The following is a 19,241-nucleotide window of genomic DNA, read 5'->3' as shown; positions in this document are numbered from 1 at the left end:
ACACCTTTTCCTGAGCGAGTTATTTTGTTTATTACACCTTGCTGTCCTCTTCTGTGTTACGTAAATCCTTCCAATATTGCCACGCTCTGCATAAATCCTTCCAATATTGCCACGCTCTGCATAAATAACAAACAAAAGGATATTGTCTAACCATATCCAAAACTAAATCGCGAAGGAAGAGGTGTTAGGGAGCCTCCTTAACCGACGGGAGTACAGGCCTGGGACTTCCATACAAACTGGTCATTGAAGCTTGTGATGTGGCTACTTGAAGGAAGTTGCTGATAAACACTGACTTTTATCTATTTACAGGGAGGTTTTTCGTATTTGGTGGCTATGTGGTTAGAGAAGTGATCTGTTGTGCTAAGAAACAGGATATGCCAAGCTGGAAGTAGTTTGGGATAGGAGAGAACAGTTTGGATTTCGTTAAAACATTACTGTATGGACGGTGGGTATTTGCACCAGAACGGCGACATGCGAAGGTGTATGGCATATAGGAGTACCGTAGGACCTCTGGGAGCGAACTGTTAGGGGTGAAAAACGCAAGAGTAAAAACAAAAGGCAGACTCTAGCAACAGGCAATGTTTTGATGTTCACTTTTTGGGGAACGCAACGTCTGGTTTGTGGGTGCACATTTAAGTCACTGGTTGACGGTTGTTACACAGAGTCGTATTTAGGTGACAGTGTAGACGTACCTAAAATACACTAACACTTACATTTGATATAAAATTAAGAAAAGAGGATTGACACGCTTACCCTATCATATGAAAAAATACCTTCACTTTTTGTAAATCCGTAACTTTGTATATTACTATCTGAAGGATAGAATATTATGGTTATTCGTGTAATCTATTAATACATGGCCATTCCGCTACGAAGTGTTTTACTCTTTTTCTCTGGGTATATGATATTTTATACATTTATCAATTTAAGAGTTTGGGAGTTAATTTTTCTTTTTCCTTTTCCCCTCTTTTTGTTTTTTTTGTTTTTAAGACCTTGCGAAGAGGTGTTGACAAGCCCATTTTTTTAACGATAATTTTCGATGCATGTGTTCTGTCAGAGACGTGAGAGTGAAGCTTGTGCGGAATGTTTTTTGACCTATCACTTGGAGCCAGGATTCCGGGAGCATGAATGGTGAGTGAATGGGAGTGCGGCCCATTTATTTTGGCAAACTTTGGTTAGTATTTCATTGTATCAATTTTTATTGCTCTCTGGACCAGCAAAGGAGGTCTGGTAGATGATGATAATGATGATGGTGATAATGATGATGGTGATGATGATGATGGTAATGATGATCATGATGATGGTAGTTATGATAATGTTTAAGATAGAAAATGTCTGACCTTTCTGCCATTGCTAATTAAACTTTGCCATGTGGGATGCAGGCTGATTACATGCAACAGTAGCTAGTGTTCCATGAGCGACCGTGAGTAATTAAAGGTTTGTCCATACCTGCGCAGTCTCATTACTAATTATCTAGCCTTAAGTGCACAGGGTATTTGTTTTAAAGCAAGTCTTCAGTGATTACAGGACAGGAGAATTTATAGAGGTGTGTCCATCCGCTTGACTCATTACGTAGGGGTTAAATTAGACACTTGTTTGATGTATGTACAAAAATAATGTGAATTTTGAGATGTCTGTTCGTTTCTCTGTGTGTTTTAAGATCACTCTCCGCTTTGCTGTGCGTTTTAATACCCAGAAAAATAAATCACCCCATACATGCAACAGCACCGCTCGACTATTTTGTAAATTATATACAGGGATGAGGAAGTGATTGTTTATACATGTGCTTAATAAAAAGAAAAAAAAAGCTTGCAAACTGTGGCTGGTCTTATGTATAATATTCTGCATGCATGAGTACAAGACTGTTATTGTAAAATGTCTAACAACCTTAAATCTATATCCAGAACGCATCACTCTATATGCCACCTTTTTTTATTAGCAGAAAACACTATTTTCTTATCAGGTCCTTGGCAGAAAAGAGCAATGAATATTAATTATGAAGATGTAATATTATGAAGTCTCAACTGATAATAATTAAATAAATAAATAAATAAATATAAAGAACCGTAGGCACATATGTACCCTCTTAGTAAACAGAGAGTAGCGAAGCCAACAGAAAACGGTAATCAAAAGGCATTACATTTGAAGAAGCCAAGTTAAAACAACCTGATACCCAGTGTGGGGTGAGGGATCTATTGTTCTCTTTATGTAAATGAATATCAGGCTTCTCGGTGTTGTGGGGGAAGCCTAGTGTTTGTAGATGGGAAAGCAATGTATCCAGTTCATCCTGCGTCTATGGTTCCCCTTCACTGTCAGTAAGGTGTTTTGTTGACATTAGAGACTGCCTATCTAGATGCCCCTTTTATAATCGCAAGCACCTAGAACTACAAATCCTGAAACTGCAATGACTATAATATTTCTGTAACTGTCGTGGATACATAAGTTATTACTAAATAGCTACATAAACTTTCAGCAGATGCAAATGCTAAATAAGACTAGAATAGTATTATATTTTTTAACTAGACTATAAGCATCGTGATAAATAATTCATGTTAGAGTCAACTTAGAATTTTTCATTACAAAACCAGAAAAAAATGTATATATAAATGCTTTTTTGACATTTGTTCTGAACAATATTATATTGCTCTTAATCAGATTCTCATATTAATTTTCATTGTATAATTCAGTGCTACCTACTGCTTGGCATACAAAATTCAGCTGGATTATGTCAGTTTAAGCTACAGTAAATATTAATACTAACTTGAGCTACATTTCCACTAAATCTACTAGTGTTCAGTGTATATTATTTGTATACGGGTTATTTATTGGAGAGGCTTGGGTTGCGGGCAGAAAGTCAGTGAGTGGTTGTGGATGGGAGGTTTTGCAGTAATGTAACCCCTCGCCTCCACTCGTTTGGCCCTACCCACTCCCCGTGTGACCGCAGCCGGACACAGTTGAGGTGGGATGATGATGGAAAATATTGAGTAGACAAGAAAATCCTTGAGTTTTATTAGGAAACTTTATTGAAATATATCACTGGCTTTAGTGAAACTTTTCAAGTAACTAGCATACGTCTTCAGAGCACAAATTTATAAATATCTGTAAAGTGCTTTTGAAATGTACGCCAGTTACTTGAAAGAGCCCACTGATGTCAGTGCTTCAGTGTTGTTTCCCAATAAAGGCATATATTTAAAAGGTGTTTTTGTAACAAGTTGGAAACTAGGAAACTGTTTTCATAATTATTAGAACATTATATATTTATAAGGCAGGCACTCCATCATGTTCATTATCAGTGCCTGAAATAAAGACTTCACATGTTTCGACTAGTTCAGAAGTATAGTGTAGAGTCATTATTGCCAATGACCATATCACAGCTGTTTGGGGGGATACAATGATTTGCTAACATAGTTATGGGTGCAAGAGACCCAAGCAAGAATGTTTTCAAAGTATGTATTTTCTAAGCATCAGTCTGTCATCTTCCAAAACAACAGTGGAGTAATAAGTGACTTGAGTTTCTAAGCCACAGGCCCAGTGGTACGGTGCTCTCTTGGTATCGGTTGACTTGTTCCGTTCGTGAAAGATGACAACATGTAGGAGCAGAGGACTTGAAACAAAGTCCAAATGGCGAGAAGCTGGTGCACTTGGTAATCACTCACAGGGCAACAGAGAGAAGTTGTGGCATCACTGGGCGAGGGGAAAACAAGGCGGTATTAAAGGTGAGACTATCTTGTCGACGTGGTACTTTTTGCCTGAGGGTGTGCATACATGTATTAAGAAAAGGAAAGAAAAGTGGGTAATATTTATAATTAGGGTAATGTTAGAAAGTGTATGAGATTATCTTTCATGTTTGTATTGTAGTGGTGTGGATGAAAATGAGGGATTATGGTATGTGGTTTCTAGGATTGCACACCCGCCATGGCAGGAAAGCAACTGATTGAGAAGATGGACTGCGGCCCACACAGCCATTCCTCACGTGACGTCACGAACTTCTCTGCACGAAGAAGGTCCATTTTTGAACCAAAGTGTTTTGACCTGTTGTTATTTGAACCTTGGCAACAAATTTCCTCCTCTGAGTAAATGAATTAACAGATAGTTTGACAAATGGAAACGTTTACCCTATTTCCAGATGATACTCCGCCAGGTTGGTGTACTCAGAGAATATTTACATAAAGTTAATAGATGAGTAAAGAAATAAATGAAAAATATCTAAATAGCAAATATATAGATTCAAATACTTCTTGAGTCGGAATCCTTAGTTGGTGAGCCTTGATTTTTTGCGTCACTGTGTGGACTTGATGCGTGACACCATGGATAGACTAATAAGCAAAATCTTATTGGCAGGTTTACAGACTCGTATGCACAGAATCAAACACTTCTCATATTGTACTCCAGAGTTAGTGGGGCTTGATATTTTTTTTGTTCCACGGCACTGAGTCGATGTGTGACGCAGAAGACAACACTGTGTGCGTCTTGCCTATGTCGCTGTCAGGTTAAAGAATGTAGTTTAAAGAATCAGACACTTTTCATGCCGCACCCCTAAGTTAGTTGGGCTTGATTTTTTGTTCCGCGTTGTTGAATCGATGTGTGACGCGGAAGACCTGTGCGTCTTGCCGAGGTCGTCCTCTGGCGTGTCGTCGCTTAGGGCCGAGCTGGCGTGGGAGATGCCCGAGACCGTAGCGAAGGTGCCACCGGAACCCAGACTTACGGCGCCCGAGGACTTACGGCGGGAGGTGATGGACAGGTCGCTCAGGGATAGCCGTAGACGGGACCCACGCCGCTCCTTCTTCTGGTGGAGAAAGAGAGGAAGTTTTGTAATTCTGTGGAGAGACAGAAAGAGTTACGGCTTCTTCACCTTAACTTGGCAGAAAATTTCTTACCGTAATAAAAGATATACTGTAATTACTTTTTGCCTACCGTAAGGAAAAGTATAATTATTTTGTGTTTACTGGAATAAAGGCTTTCATTATTTTCTATCGATCTGTCTATCTATTCCCAGACGCCATAATCCCGTAAGGGGTGGCCATTTGACTTTGAGTTATTTGTTTTACGGGGAGGGGCACTAACCCTCCACCAACCCACTTGCTGACACGTAAGGAACACGTATAGTTTGGTTATATGGTTACTATGCTCTATTTTTCTGTATTGGAGGGTTTGATTATTTTCTGCTTACTGAAAGAAAAAATATGATAATAACGTTTTGCTCACTGTGATACAAGATTTCATGATTTCCTTCTTCCTGGGATTAAAACGAAGAGTCATGATTTTCCGCTGTCACAAAAGATTTCATTTTTGTTTTTGTTTTTTGGAGAAAGATTTCCTGATTTTCACTTCTGATTTATCGTACATTCGGTAAAATTAATATATGAATGGCTTCTATATATAAAATTTTCCTGTTTATCTTTTATTTGTCATTTATTTATTTCTCGTGCAACTCAGTGGGGATTTTAAGGGGTAATGGATAAAATGATTCGCTAAAGAGGATATGCTACGAAGCCTGCTATGCTACCTGCCACTGCCTCATTCTCTCTCTTTCTCTCACACACACACACACACACACACACACACACACACACACACACACACACACACACACACACACACACACACACACACACATCCTTCACGTGTGCACCTCTCTTCTTTAATTTGCACGAAACATATATTTTGTCCCTCCTTCCTGTCTCTCTCTCTCCCCCTCTCTCTCTCTCTCTCATTTCTCATTTTCCCACTGTTGTAAGCTCCCTCCATTTCTTTTTCTCCCTCAGACTTCATCCCCAGAACTTCCTCATTTCTCTCTGTCCTGTCACACTGCTCATTTCCCCGCCACTGGAGAGAGACGCCTTCACGTGGTGGCACTGATATAACTGCGCCATTCCACTGCCCGGTTCCACAAGCATCCCTCAACTTCCTCCTTATCCCCTTAAATGATGACGGTGGATTGCAGGAGGAGGGGAACTTCAGCCTGCAATCCACTGGGTTCACGTTCATATGAGCCTGGGGTTCTGACTACTACTGCTAGACTGTATCCACGCTTCTCTCTCTCTCTCTCTCTCTCTCTCTCTCTCTCTCTCTCTGCTGTTACCTGTTCCTTTCTTTCCTTCCAGGTCTCATGTTAAGACCTTCTCTTGTCCCAGTTAATTACATGATTCTCTCGCTCGGTCATCCTTTCACACACACACACACACACACACACACACACACACACAATCATCACTCTCTCATCACTCTCCTATCATCACCATCATTATCACAGCCTATCATCACCATCACTAGATCACAATTACCCCCGTATCACTCCCCTATCATCATCATCATCATCATCTCCCCCTTCTTCACCTACATATGTCTTTCCGCATATTTTCCTGTTTCCATGACCCCCACGGCCATCTCATACCCTGTCACCTGCAGCTCTTGAAAATCGATACTTCTTTTCTTTCTGTGTACCTTCCCTTGTCCTCACCTGCACGCTTACCTCATGCCCACTTCTTCCTTTCTCCTCCACTCACTTCCTTCTTCTTTCCTTCCACCCACTTCATTTTTTACTCCACATCTGTTTCCGCCTTTCGTATATTCTTCATTTTTCGCCTTTTATTTATATTACTCTAGGCCTTTGCGTCTTTCACTCATTCCCCTAAAATGTAAAAATGTTCAGTCCGTAGCCGCTTAATTCCCCCCCCCTCTCTCTCTCTCTCTCTCTCTCTCTCTCTGTTATTATCCACCATTCTATCATTCGTCTATATATCTATCACTCTCGAACAGAAGGTCCACTCTGATACTTCAGTTAGTTCTTTATCTATCTACCTGCCTATCCACCTTTCTATCTATTTATCTATCTCTCTATCTATCTATCTCCAACTCACCTCCTTCCCAAATCCAAAGGTGAGTATAAGCAACTCCCTAAACACGAGGTCAACATTGATGCTGTATTTGGCTGAGGTCTCGAGGTAGACGCCCCCCGCCATGGTCTCGCTGGCGAAGGTGTTGGCGGCCTCCCAGCTGACCTCGCGAGACCCAGAGACATCCACCTTGTTGCCCACTAGCACGCATGGCACCTGGGGGTCATCTGCGGAGAGACAGGTCGAGAAGGGTCATGACAGGGTGAGAGAACTTTAAATAGGTCAGGAGAGAGAGAGAGAGAGAGAGGTTAGGATAGGGTGAGGATGTATGATAGATTTGGATAGTTTATAATAAATTAGGATAGAATTGATGATAAACTAGAATAAAGTGAGGATTTAGCATATGTTAGGATAGGGTGAGAGGTTGGAAAGATGTCGGTATGATGATGATGATGATGATGATGATGATGATGATGATGATGATGATAGAGCGAAGTGGTTAAAAGGAAATTATGAAAAATGTGAAGGGTCGTGAAGTAGGTCATGAAGAGATTAAGTTTGTTCTTTGATCATTTTATGTAATAATTAAACCCACGACGAGATGTAAGGCGTGTGAGCTTAGATCCTGGAGCTTTAGAGAGAAAGAAAGAGAGAGAGAGAGAGAGAGAGAGAGAGAGGAAGGGAGGGAGAGAGAGAGAAACAGCAAACATCCATTCATTCTCCCTTTTGATCTCCAAGTCTATTTCTTTTCAGGTGTACCCTCTTGCAAACCTGCTGCAATAATATGCATTTTATTTTACTCTCATTTATCTATTTTATTAATGATTCTTTAGAGCAAATTTAAAGGATAATTTTGTATTTTATTATCTAACATCTTTTCTTCTTTGTGTTTAATATTTCAACACGCCTTTCTTTTTAAAACTATCAATTTGTTTCTATATTTTTTCTCTGTCTAACATAATCTTTGCCAACTTGTCTCCTTCGCGTATAGTTACTTTCTTTTCTACTGCTTTCTCTGCTTTGCCAAAATATAACCTGTTTTTTTCAGTGCCAGTCCTGTATTTTTTTGGCATATTATTTTTCTCCATCTGCTGACCTGTTTCTTTTGTGTACTAACATTATTTTTTTAGTTCAGAATATTCTCTGTCACACCTGCTTTAGTGTTAATTCTTTCATTTATTTCCACGACTAATATTCCTACTGACTTGTTCCCACTTTATAAATCTGTTTGTTTAGGTATCTGTTCATTCATGTATGTATTTATGTATTTATTTAGTTATTTACCGTAGTGATTTATTTATTCACTTTCATAACTTCCTTCTTCCGGTACTTCCTCTTGGCAACCTCCTTCCTCGGTAGATAGTTTAATATTTTATCTTTTTATAGATATTTTTTTTTTTACGGTGGCCTGTCTCCACTTCCTTCACCTTGGTGGGGTAATAAGGGGTGGCGTTGTTGTTATTATTATTATTATTATTATTATTATTATTATTATTATTATTGGTAGTAGTAGTAGTAGTAGTAGTAGTAGTTATTCATATAATGTCTGCACGCTTTTTACTTTTATTTGGTTCAGAGTAAACAGCCGAGGAAAAGGTGTTACGAAATGACCAAGCCGACGGGAATACGGCCTAATCTTTGACCGTCAGCGTCGTGCAATTGACGTCATGAGGGTAACGTCTCAAAGTCTCGACAGTCTTGCAACACGCCTTTCACTGCACCATGCAACCCTCCTTCCTGCTCTCTCTCTCTCTCTCTCTCTCTCTCTCTCTCTCTCTCTCTTACTGGAATGTGTTTTTTCTTCTATTACTCCAATCTCTAACCTTGATTTTTTTTTTTTTCGTGTTTTTTGCTCCTACCTTATATTTGATCAGCCCTATCGTCTTCCTCCTCCTCCTCCTCCTCCTCCTCCTCCTCCTCTTCCTCCTCCTCCTCTTCTTAACCATTTGTCTTTTCCTCTATAATTTTTTCCTATCTTCTTTCCTGTAGCTCATCATCCCTGCCTGTTTTCGTCCCTCCCTTTTTCCTGTTTTTCCTGTTTTTTCCCCGTTTTTTCAAGCGTCAACAGTTCTCTCACCCTACCCAGCAACCTCCCTTCCCTCTCAATATTTTTCCTCCCTGAAGCCCCCTCCCCATCCCTACAATTTTTCTCGTTGCCATCGTCCTGTAGTTCATCATCCCTTCCTGCTCTCTCTCTCTCTCTCTCTCTCTCTCTCTCTCTCTCTCTCCTTTACTCTTCCTCCCTTGTCTTTGTTTTCTTCCCTCGCTTCACCCAATTAATCTCCCTGACCTATACTCCATACCTCTCTCTCTCTCTCTTTCTCTCTCTCTCTCTCTCTCTCTCTCTTGCTTTCATGTGTGTGTGTGTGTGTGTGTGTGTGTGTGTGTGTGTGTGTGTGTATTTAAGGCTGTCTCATAATTTGATCTCTTCGTTTCTATGCGTTTCTTTTATTATTATTATTTATCATTATCATCATTATTATTATTATTGTTATTATTATTATTATTATTATTATTATTATTATTATTATTATTATCATTATTATTATTATTATTATTATTATTATTATTACTCTCACCTTTGACCCTAGCGATGAGGTGGTACAGGTGACGCGCCGTGCTGAAACTCTGCCGGCAGGTCACATCGAACACAAGGAGGAAGGCACGACCTGACCGGATGCTGAGTTCTCGCATCGCTGGAAAGTCATGGCTCCCGGAAGTGTCCAGGATCTCGAGGGAATGGAAGAGGCCGTCTGGAAGGAGGGAGTCAGGGAAGGGATTGGTTAGTAGGGTCGTTAACCTGTGGAAAACTGATTAATTGATACTGTTTCTCTTCCCTTTTAACTTGGGCTAAAACTTCCATCTCTCCATCTTGTATGCTGAGCTGTAACAAGAGACTAATGCTAGAATATGATGCTAGTCACGATGAAGCAAAGGGTGTGGAGCCGTAGTATTGTTCTTTCCTGGCACTGAGCTACGTGGAATAAACAGCAAAAAGACTGGCGATGAGAGTAGGGAGATGTGATGCGAGAGACAAAAAAGAGAATGAAGGGATATAAACACGAAAGCCTGAGGAAATGATAGAGTTGAAGTACAGGAAGGTAGACTGGAGAGAAAACTAGCTCTTGCGTAGATATCTAGTTAAAGATAGGAGTAAAAGGAGAGATAAGAGGGGTTAATAGGGAGATAAGAACAGGAAGAAAGGTCAAGATGATGAGAGGAGGAAGAACTATGAGGCAGAAATCGAGTGTAAAAAGGAAGATAGGAGATAAAGAACCGCTTTTGTGTTGGCATTCAGTTACAGATAGAGGGATAAGGGAGAGATAAGGGAGGTTAATAGGGAGATAAGAACAGGAAGAAGGGCTGAGAACACGAGTAGGGTGAGAAACGAAATGGTAGTGAAGTGATAAAAAGCAGGGGTGGTTGGGTAGACAGTGAGGCACGCTGAAAATCCGATGGTGAGAGAACAGAGTATAAACTGGGCTGAGGGTAGAAGCTGTCATCTTTAAATAGAGGGATTGGGGATGGGATGAGGGGGAGGTGGGAGTGGGGATGGGGATAGGGGCGAGGTGGGAGTGGCGATGGGATATGGGGGATGCAGGGGTGGGTGGAGTGGAGCTGAAGCTGGTGGGAATGAGGCACGGAGAAGTGACCAAATGCCAGCGACTCCAGATTTATTTTCATTTGACAGAACCGGGCCACTCTCACAACTTTAACACTTGAGTCTGGGTTGCATGAAATTCGAGACGCCTCAGTTATGAAGTACAAATGAGTCTCCTTGTTTACTAATCAAATCAACCCTACAATATGACTACACTTGGCCGTCAAATGAGGTGAAAGGGGTTAATCTATGTGGGGCTGAAATAAATGAACTTTTAACGTGATATAGCCTAAATGAAAAATTAAAAAATCCCTAGCAAAGATAAAAAAACAAAAGACCAATTCAACAGGTAACAAGCGAAGTAGTATGATAGGTAAATTTTCCGTTCTTTCAAACAGCCAGTGTCGGTAATAACACAGTCGTATAGAGTCTGATTCGTGCATACACAGGCCACAGCTCTTGAAAAACTCTAATAGGCTCTAGATGAAATGCTACTCTGTGTCTAACTCTGGTACAGCCCTAAGACTATACAGCGAAAACTCAAAATGTATAAGGACTTTTTTCAGATTTTTGGACAGCCATTAAAAGTGAAAAGCGAAAACTGGGTAACAGGGACAGAGATGTATTCTAACTAATTTTGAAACGAATAACTTCAATCTGTTATACTTTCAAAATATATACAGAACAAGTAAAAGATAGAAAATATGCAGTTGTTGCAGGACAAAGAGAACGGGAGTGGGGTGGGAATAAAGGGTTAACTCAACCATAATGTCAGGTAGGAGTTCAGTGCACAGAGGGAATGGGTGAGCCGCTTGTGTGCAGGGAGCTCTCAACACACTGCTGCTGTTGTAGAAAAAATGATGGGAGTGTGGAAAGGAAGCAAAAAGAAAAAGGATAAACTGGTAAAAAGTAATTGTAAAGAAAAAGGGATGAAAGTGAAAAGGAAACGAAATGAGAAAAAGATGAAAGTGTTTAAAACTAGTGGCAAAGAAAAACAGAATGAAGTGAGTTGTATAAATGCATATTGAGTGTACGTGTGTATATGTATATATTTGAACTACGAAAAAAGATGAAAACTCGATTCTCTAGTTGCAGTATATATATATATATATATATATATATATATATATATATATATATATATATATATATATATATATATATATATATATATGAGTTTTATGTAACATTCTTATATTATGTATGGTAGTTTTTATGTAGGGTGTGAACATCTGTGCAGAAACGCATGGTTGGATTCATCTTCATAAGCATTTTTCGTTTCTTAAAATAGATATATGGCCTTCGATTGCCGTAATATCAATAACAAAAGTTTCCATAATGGTTTTCAAACTTCAGGAGGGGAGCCTCTGCAACTTCCACAGCCCTCCCCAGTGCGCAGCCAAGAGCACCAAAGCAAGCAGAAGTTACAGCCGACAGATGACGCGAAATCAGTAAGTTCGCACCCTTATCGCTAGTGGCGCGGGAGGGTTTGTCTCGGTGCTTCGTCTCGGTGCTTTGTCTGCTATGTTGCCGCTTCGAAGTTCGTCTGCGCCTGTCGTCTGCCTCTCCCCAGCTCTTGCTTTCAATAGCGAGGAGGAGGTCGCAGAACTTCCCCTCCTCAAACTTTAAAATGTTTTGTTGTTATCAGGCTGAATGATACTTGTGTAGTTGATAGACATACTGATATATTTTAACTAACTGCTTTCACATAGACAGACCATCCACTGAATCTGGTCATTGTACTGTAGATATTTTGATGCAACACTCTTTTGAATTGGTAATTAATGCAACAGAATTATTCATGTTTCTCTCTTTACCTTCGGATCTGTTCATTTGTGATATTACCGAGGGAGAGAACTATCCGCGAATTTAATCTTCTTTGCATATTAATTACCATAAAGTTTCGGATCCTGTTGAATTCCATGGCGTTTCAATCAGTCTGTCTATTGCCGGACACTTTAATCCCGTAAGGAGTGGCCGCAAACAACTCTTCCCTTTGTCGCTCTGTCCTCAGCCATTTGGTTTCCTTCCCAGAGCACACCTCCTCCCTCATGTATCTCCACTCCATCCCTCCACTCATCATTGGGGCCGCCTCCATCTCACTCACATACTCTTCTAGTCAGTCTTTCATCCTCATACAATAACCAGCGTTTAAATTTGCCCTGTATTTGGCTTTGCCTTTATTATTCGTTTTAAGCTGTAAAGGAAACAATTGTTTAATATTTGTTTCTGCAGCAAGAAGGACATTACAGAAACTCATGAATCCTTGACCATTTTGTACATGGATCACAAGAAAAAGAGTACTGTATATTAGATTTCGTTTCTGGTGGTATTTGTAGCCCCAGATTTATCAGAAATCCAAACCCGATGGAATACAGGCTAAAGCTGTTCATCTACCACTATCTACCATCCTTCTCTGGGCGGATAGGGAGGGAACTGAGGGATGTTTGTATAAATGGGTAATGGAACCTCCCAGCTATATCAGTGCCACTGCGTGAAGGCGTCCCTCTCAAGCACTCGATTCGCTTCTAATTGTTTTTGCAATGAGGACAAGGAGAGCTGAGAGCAGAGCCTATTGATTTTCCTGCACACTCGGATCTTGAAATCAGGAAAGGGAAAACGATTGAGTTCATTTGCATGTCTGAGTCCATCTGGGCCGGGGAGAACTCTGAAGGGTTCCAGGAAAGGACTCGCTCGGCTCAGGTGTACATCAGCATCCACCGAGACGCAGATGTTGATGGCGGAGGTAGTGGAGATGTTAGTGATGTTAATGCTTCAGCTGTGATGATGGCGATATAGTTTGATGTCAGTGTCTGTTATATATCCACCAAGAACTACATCGTTTGTTGATGTTGGTGGGAGAGTGAAGATGTTACTGATGATGGCTGTGTCAACTTCCACTGGAGAGTTATAGTTGTTACTAATGTTGATGTTGATGTTACTGAAGTCATTAGTATTTAGCCAAAAATTTTGAGGATCTCGCCAGGATTCCTGTGCGTGGGTATCATATCAACCTTTTATCCGCCCCCGTATGTCTTGAGATGAGCAACCAGAAATAGGGAATTCTCAGAAGTACCACGCCAGTTATTAATCCCTTTATTATTATTATTATTACTATTATTAGCTGAGACGAAATTTGCAGCAGGTTATAACTGTATTCTGCAGAAAGATCAAGGAAATGGGTACAAAATCTTCCCATATCTAGTATTTCCTGTAAAAAATAAATCACAGTTACGACAAAAAATCAGTCGTAAGTATCCTCGACAATCTCACTTCAGTTTTGCGCTACGTGGGCGTCAGTATTTTCATTATTGCCCCCCCCCCCACCAATCCTCATCTGGAGAGCAGGGAGTAGATATTGGCCGTTCTAAGAAATACAGTGAGGCCTCAGCGTATGCCAAGATATCACCATCTTCATTATACTGAATATTTTCTTCCTTTACTCGTGCTACCTACAGACAATATAGATGCTTAATAATATAGTAATTCTTGTGTTTGAGAAGGCTTTTCGAACTTGAGTGCTTAGAACTAGCATTAATCCCTTCACAATCGGGGGATCCTCTTAGCTAAATAGTCTGGTAATAGTAAAAATATATTACTTAGATTCAGGATTCCTCAGTGCAGGTAGCAGTTTTCCGATTACCCGAAACAGCAAATATAAATAACACCAAATTCTCTCGGTCATCCTCTTCTCGGGAATGTCTCACAGGAGCTGAATAAAAATGAGTTAAAAATAAGCCATTCATCCCACTCCTCGTCCCCATACACCTGGGGAGCAGCAACCAGAGGGAGGGGCGTTCGGGGAAGTACGGGAAAGCTATTTTGAGAGAGAAGTTTACGTGTCCCGGTAGGCTTGACGGAATAATAGGGAGTCTGGTGGGTAGGGGTTGATTGGATATGTTTCACCTTTTTTCTTCTTTCCATTTGGTATTTATTTATTTATTTATTTTTAGAGTTCTCGTCTTGCTTGTTTTTGTTTCGTATGTAAGTTTTGACATATTTACTAGTTCTTGCCTTTTTTTTATCTTTACATTGAGTTTATTTAGTTTATTAACTTTTATAGCATTCATGTTGACGCGTCTTATTTGGCTGATGATTCATGAGATATCAAAATGTTCTGATAACGATCTCTTAAATCTACAAGGAGAGGCCAGTGAATTGTGTCCTGGCTTGTCGTGCATCAGCCACTCATTTCGTTGCCGTACGTAAATCCCTGGACAACACCATCCACGCGCCAATGCACCATGAAAGGGAAAAAAAGAGAGAAATTCAGGTTGTAACGCACCCACTGTCTATTTTCAGCAGCTCGCAGGAATATGATCAAGAGGAGTATTTGGTCATTTCTTCCTCCAGTGAATGAGATCTAAAATTGTTATCCAAGGTCATTAACAGCGGATGAATCTTGGGTATACGGATATGACCCAGAGACGAAAAGACAATTCCCAGCGTAAAATACAAATATTACCGTGACCCCCCAAAAGCGTGTCAGTCCAAGTCGCACACAAAGGTCACGCTACCCCACTTTTTTTTTTTTTTTTACATGGAAAGAGTTGTATACACAGAATTTCTCCCCAGGTGTACAGGTGTTAATGGAGCTTTTTACCTGGACGCTTTGAAACACCTGCATGAAGGAGTTGATGGACGCTGTGTATAACTGCCTAGTGCCGCCTCGTGAAAGCATCCCTCTCAACCCCACGCCCCACTTACAGTAAAGGAGGTAATCAGAGTGAAGGGCACCGGATGACCTGACGCCCCTCTCTCATTTGATGCCAATAACATCCAGAATCCAAGACGAGGCTATTTATAGACATCACCCGGCCCCAGCCTCTGACGTCACAGCGGATCTTTGGTGATTGGCCAGCTGGTTTGAAGTTAAGAGTCAGGCGTTAATAACCATCTTTCCGTTTACTTCCCGGGGGTGACATAACGCGTCAATATATCTCTTATTCCATTTCAAGTTCTTTCAATATTTCTACACCAGCAAACCAACTTTAACTTTCTTTAACTCTAGTTTTCTTTTCTTCTACACTAAAAGATTCCTTCCGTTCCCCCACCTATCCTCCAGGACTCTTATAAACCTATACCTTTTTCCTCCATAAGGCCTTAGGGTCAGTGGAGTTTGTCATCTACCTGCACGTAATTAATAGCTTGATATTGCCTTATACCTGTCCGTGATTCGGTTAATATAATGAAGTTACCTGATACCTGTACGTGATTTGGCTACTATAATGAAGTTACCTGATACCTGTACGTGAATAGGCTACCTGACACCTGTACGTGAATTGACTAATCTAATGAAGTTACCTGACATCTGTACGTGATTTGGCTACTATAATGAAGTTACCTGATACCTGTACGTGAATTGGCTACTATAATAAAGTTACGTGACACCTGTACGTGAATTGGCTCTTACCTGACACCTGTACGTGAACTGGCAAATATAATGAAGTTACCTGATACATGTACGTGATTTTGCTGACACTAATGACGTCATCTGGTATAAACAACATACCTATTCAAACTTCACCCCATACCTACCTACCTGTGGCCAGTCTTTCATGCCCTCCCCATAAATACACAATACAAAGGTGCGGCGTTAGATGTGAAGCAATTAAGTTATCATTTATGGAAAAACATTAGCTAGTAATTATTGAAATCAATTAAAGAAAAAAAAAGCAGGAATGCCCATTTTCTAAACTAACAAATAACTATGATATACGACCGAAGATCAAAATTTTACAAGGATTATGGAATCAGGAGAATTATTAAGCATGTCGGGTCCGCTTTTTGTCCATGAATTAACTCTACATTTCCATTTCATTTCCATTATAGTTAAAATTTCAATATTCATTTTGAACATGATCATCTGACTTTCATGTATGGTTCTGTTGATCTCATAAGTGACACAGAGTGGTTTTGTTTTGTTTTTTTTGGTTATATTTCACGAATCTGTTGACCAGGTTTATTGATATCTGTGAATTCGGGCTAAATTTTGCGTCATGTAACTCAACGCTCCTTTCTCTTACCTGACGCCTCAGCATCTCGTTTGTTCCCCATACATATTCATTTTTTTTCTTCTATATTTCATTCTCTGCCCTCCTCTGTTTCACATTTTCCTTCCCACATCTTATTTCATGTCTATCATCTTCTTCCTAATATGTCAATTTTCTTTTGCTTCCCCCATTTTTCTGTGTTTGCCCTCATATTTATCCCCATTTTTTATTGCTCCCCATTTCATATTTTTTTATTCCCCATTTTTCATGATTTCCTCCCACGTCTTCCCTCCCCAGTGTATCATTTTTCCATCCCCACATTTCCAAAATCCTAAATCCGGATATTAATAGATCAGGAGGGTGGGTGGAGCGGAGGTGGGTGCTGGATCCACTGACGTCAGAGCTGGGCGGGGGGGGGGGTACGGTCTTTGATGCATGGGTCTTGTGATGAGGGAACCCATGCAACACTCTCTCAATACGCCCACCGCCATTATTATTCGTACCGAGGAGTTTTGGGTGCTAATATCATCACGCCGCCTTGCACCTGCCCGCGATATGACTGCTACCTTGACGTCAGCTTACTTCTACCTACGTCAGCTTATCTGTGCTCACGTCTGCTTGTTTTTGCTGCGACATTGTATCTCTGCTTGCATATTAACTCAATACACACCGTATTATTCGCATCGAGGAGTTTTGGGTGCGAATATCTCGACGCCATCTTGGACCTACGTGGGATTTGACAGGTAACTTTACGTCATTTTACCTGTACCTACGTCAGCTTATCTTTACTTACGTCAACTTATCTTTACTTACGTCAACTTATCTTTACTTACGTCAGCTTATCTGTACGTACCGTCGGAGTCAAAAGTCGTCAGGTGGAGGTACAGTAGAACTCAAAATCATTACAAGTTAGTGGTAATGGATTTTTTTTTTTTTTTTTACAGAAGATGAGCAGAAGAAGGAAAAATAAAATACATAAAAAAAAAAAACACGTCCATACACCAGATTACAGGTGTTCTCCATTAATTAAAAAAATATATATATAATAAAAAAAATGTTGGACTGCTGTAGGTTGAAGTTTGGGTGACGTATCTACCATCACTGACTCTCCAACACAACTTTTGAACCCGGCTGTACGTCACCTTATACGAGTTTGTTTGGGCTAATATGACGTCACCTTATATAATGACGTCACCTTAAACCTGCATAATGACATCACCTTAAGTAATGCCACCTTTTTTAATGACGTCACCCTATATAATTGTCACCTTATATAATGACGTCACCCTACTTAATGACGTCACCCCACATAATGACGTCACCCTGTATAATGACGTCACCGTATATAATTGTCACGATAATGATTCTTAAATAATGACGTCACGGTACCCCTGCACTCGATTTGACTTTTAAATCGTGACATCAGTACGGGTTTGAATGTGGATGTTTTTAGTGACGTCATGGGATTATATTATCTATTGTTTGAAGACTATTTTTGCCACACCAACACTACATCCTTTCACTACGCTGACGTCCTCTGTGTATACGCTTATATTTTTGACGTGTCGCCTCCTTATTGGCTGTTGTGGTGGTGACGTCATGAAGTGGCACCCTATTGGTAGTTGTGATCGTGACGTCATGAATACCTACACCCTATTGGCAGATGCGATGGTGACGTCACAAATGGCTCTTTCATTATTGGCCATAGTAACCGTGACGTCATGAATGCCCACACCCTATTGGCAGATGCGATGGTGACGTCACGAATGGCTACCCCTTTCTTACCTGTACTTTGTTTATCCTGTGACGTCATGATTCAAAATGACGTCACGAAATGCTGCCGTCTGATTGGATGGCTGTTACGACGTCACAGATCCTGCCATATAACATTGATCGCTTCATGTGACGCTTTAAATATATTTGAATTTTGACTCTCTCGTTACCAAGCCAACCAAAATAGCCAAGTTTATTCAGGGTCATGACAGGCGACTTAATTATACTGGATTTGGTATATTACGAGTCTGAGTGATGATGATGATGATGATGATGATGATGATGGTGCTGTGTTATAAGATGGTGATTCTATAGAGTGATATAAAGTGATACGATGATGATGATGATGATGATATGATGATGGACGATGATAGTAGTTGATAATGATGATGATGGATGATTACGATAATGACGACAATAATGATGCTAAAAATAATGGCTAATATCATTCCTCCCCAATTACCTCGTCAACCACTTAGGGTCATGACGTCACGAATATAAAAACAGATAACTAAATAAATAAAGGGGAACGTCAATACTGAATGAAACCCTCCCACCCTTCACAAATAGCATCTGCATCGGCCTTTGAAAAAAAAATATTCGGACGAGGAAATTGGGCAGTGAGTGGGAAATAAAGGAAAATTGTATTATTTAGATTGATGCCAGAGAGAAAGGTGGAGGGGTTACGTGGGCAGAGAGAGAGAGAGAGAGAGAGGTGGGGGGGAGGGTATGTTTAGTTAGAGAGTTGAGTGGGTGGAAAGTTTTGTGTGTGTGTGTGAGAGAGAGAGAGAGAGAGAGAGAGTGAGAGAGAGTGGCAGGTAGGGAGGAAAAAGACTGAATAGTGAGAAAGAAACTATATTGATGGATGGAAATGAAATAAGGCAGGAGTGAGAGAGGGAATTCCTTATCATTTATGAGAGAGAGAGAGAGAGAGAGAGAGAATTTTACCTCCTACTCCTGACGCCATCACATGCGAATTATTGAAGCACATATCAACACACACACACACACACACACACACACACACACACACACACA

The 19,241-nt window shown here is 40.4% G+C and overlaps 1 protein-coding gene across 1 annotated transcript in view; it reads right to left on the bottom strand.

The window, feature by feature from the left end:
* Positions 1 to 4,504: 4,504 nt before the first annotated feature.
* LOC145405032 (ras-related protein Rap-1-like) overlaps positions 4,505 to 19,241 on the bottom strand; it is a 38,585-nt gene continuing 23,848 nt past the window's right edge. Inside the window, exons 2-4 of the mRNA XM_080276532.1 lie at positions 9,416 to 9,589; positions 6,861 to 7,063; positions 4,505 to 4,786 (exon numbers count right to left, since the gene is read on the bottom strand). Of these exons, the coding sequence (XP_080132658.1) occupies positions 4,505 to 4,786; positions 6,861 to 7,063; positions 9,416 to 9,589 (659 nt within the window). The remainder of the gene's footprint in view (positions 4,787 to 6,860; positions 7,064 to 9,415; positions 9,590 to 19,241) is intronic.

The sequence above is a fragment of the Coenobita brevimanus genome, chromosome 65 (genome assembly GCF_032717465.1).
Source record: "Coenobita brevimanus isolate Jiangsu-jjx chromosome 65, ASM3271746v2, whole genome shotgun sequence".
NCBI classification, from domain to species: domain Eukaryota; kingdom Metazoa; phylum Arthropoda; class Malacostraca; order Decapoda; family Coenobitidae; genus Coenobita; species Coenobita brevimanus.
Note: the sequence above shows the minus strand (reverse complement) of the source record. Positions and strands in the feature narration are given on the sequence as shown.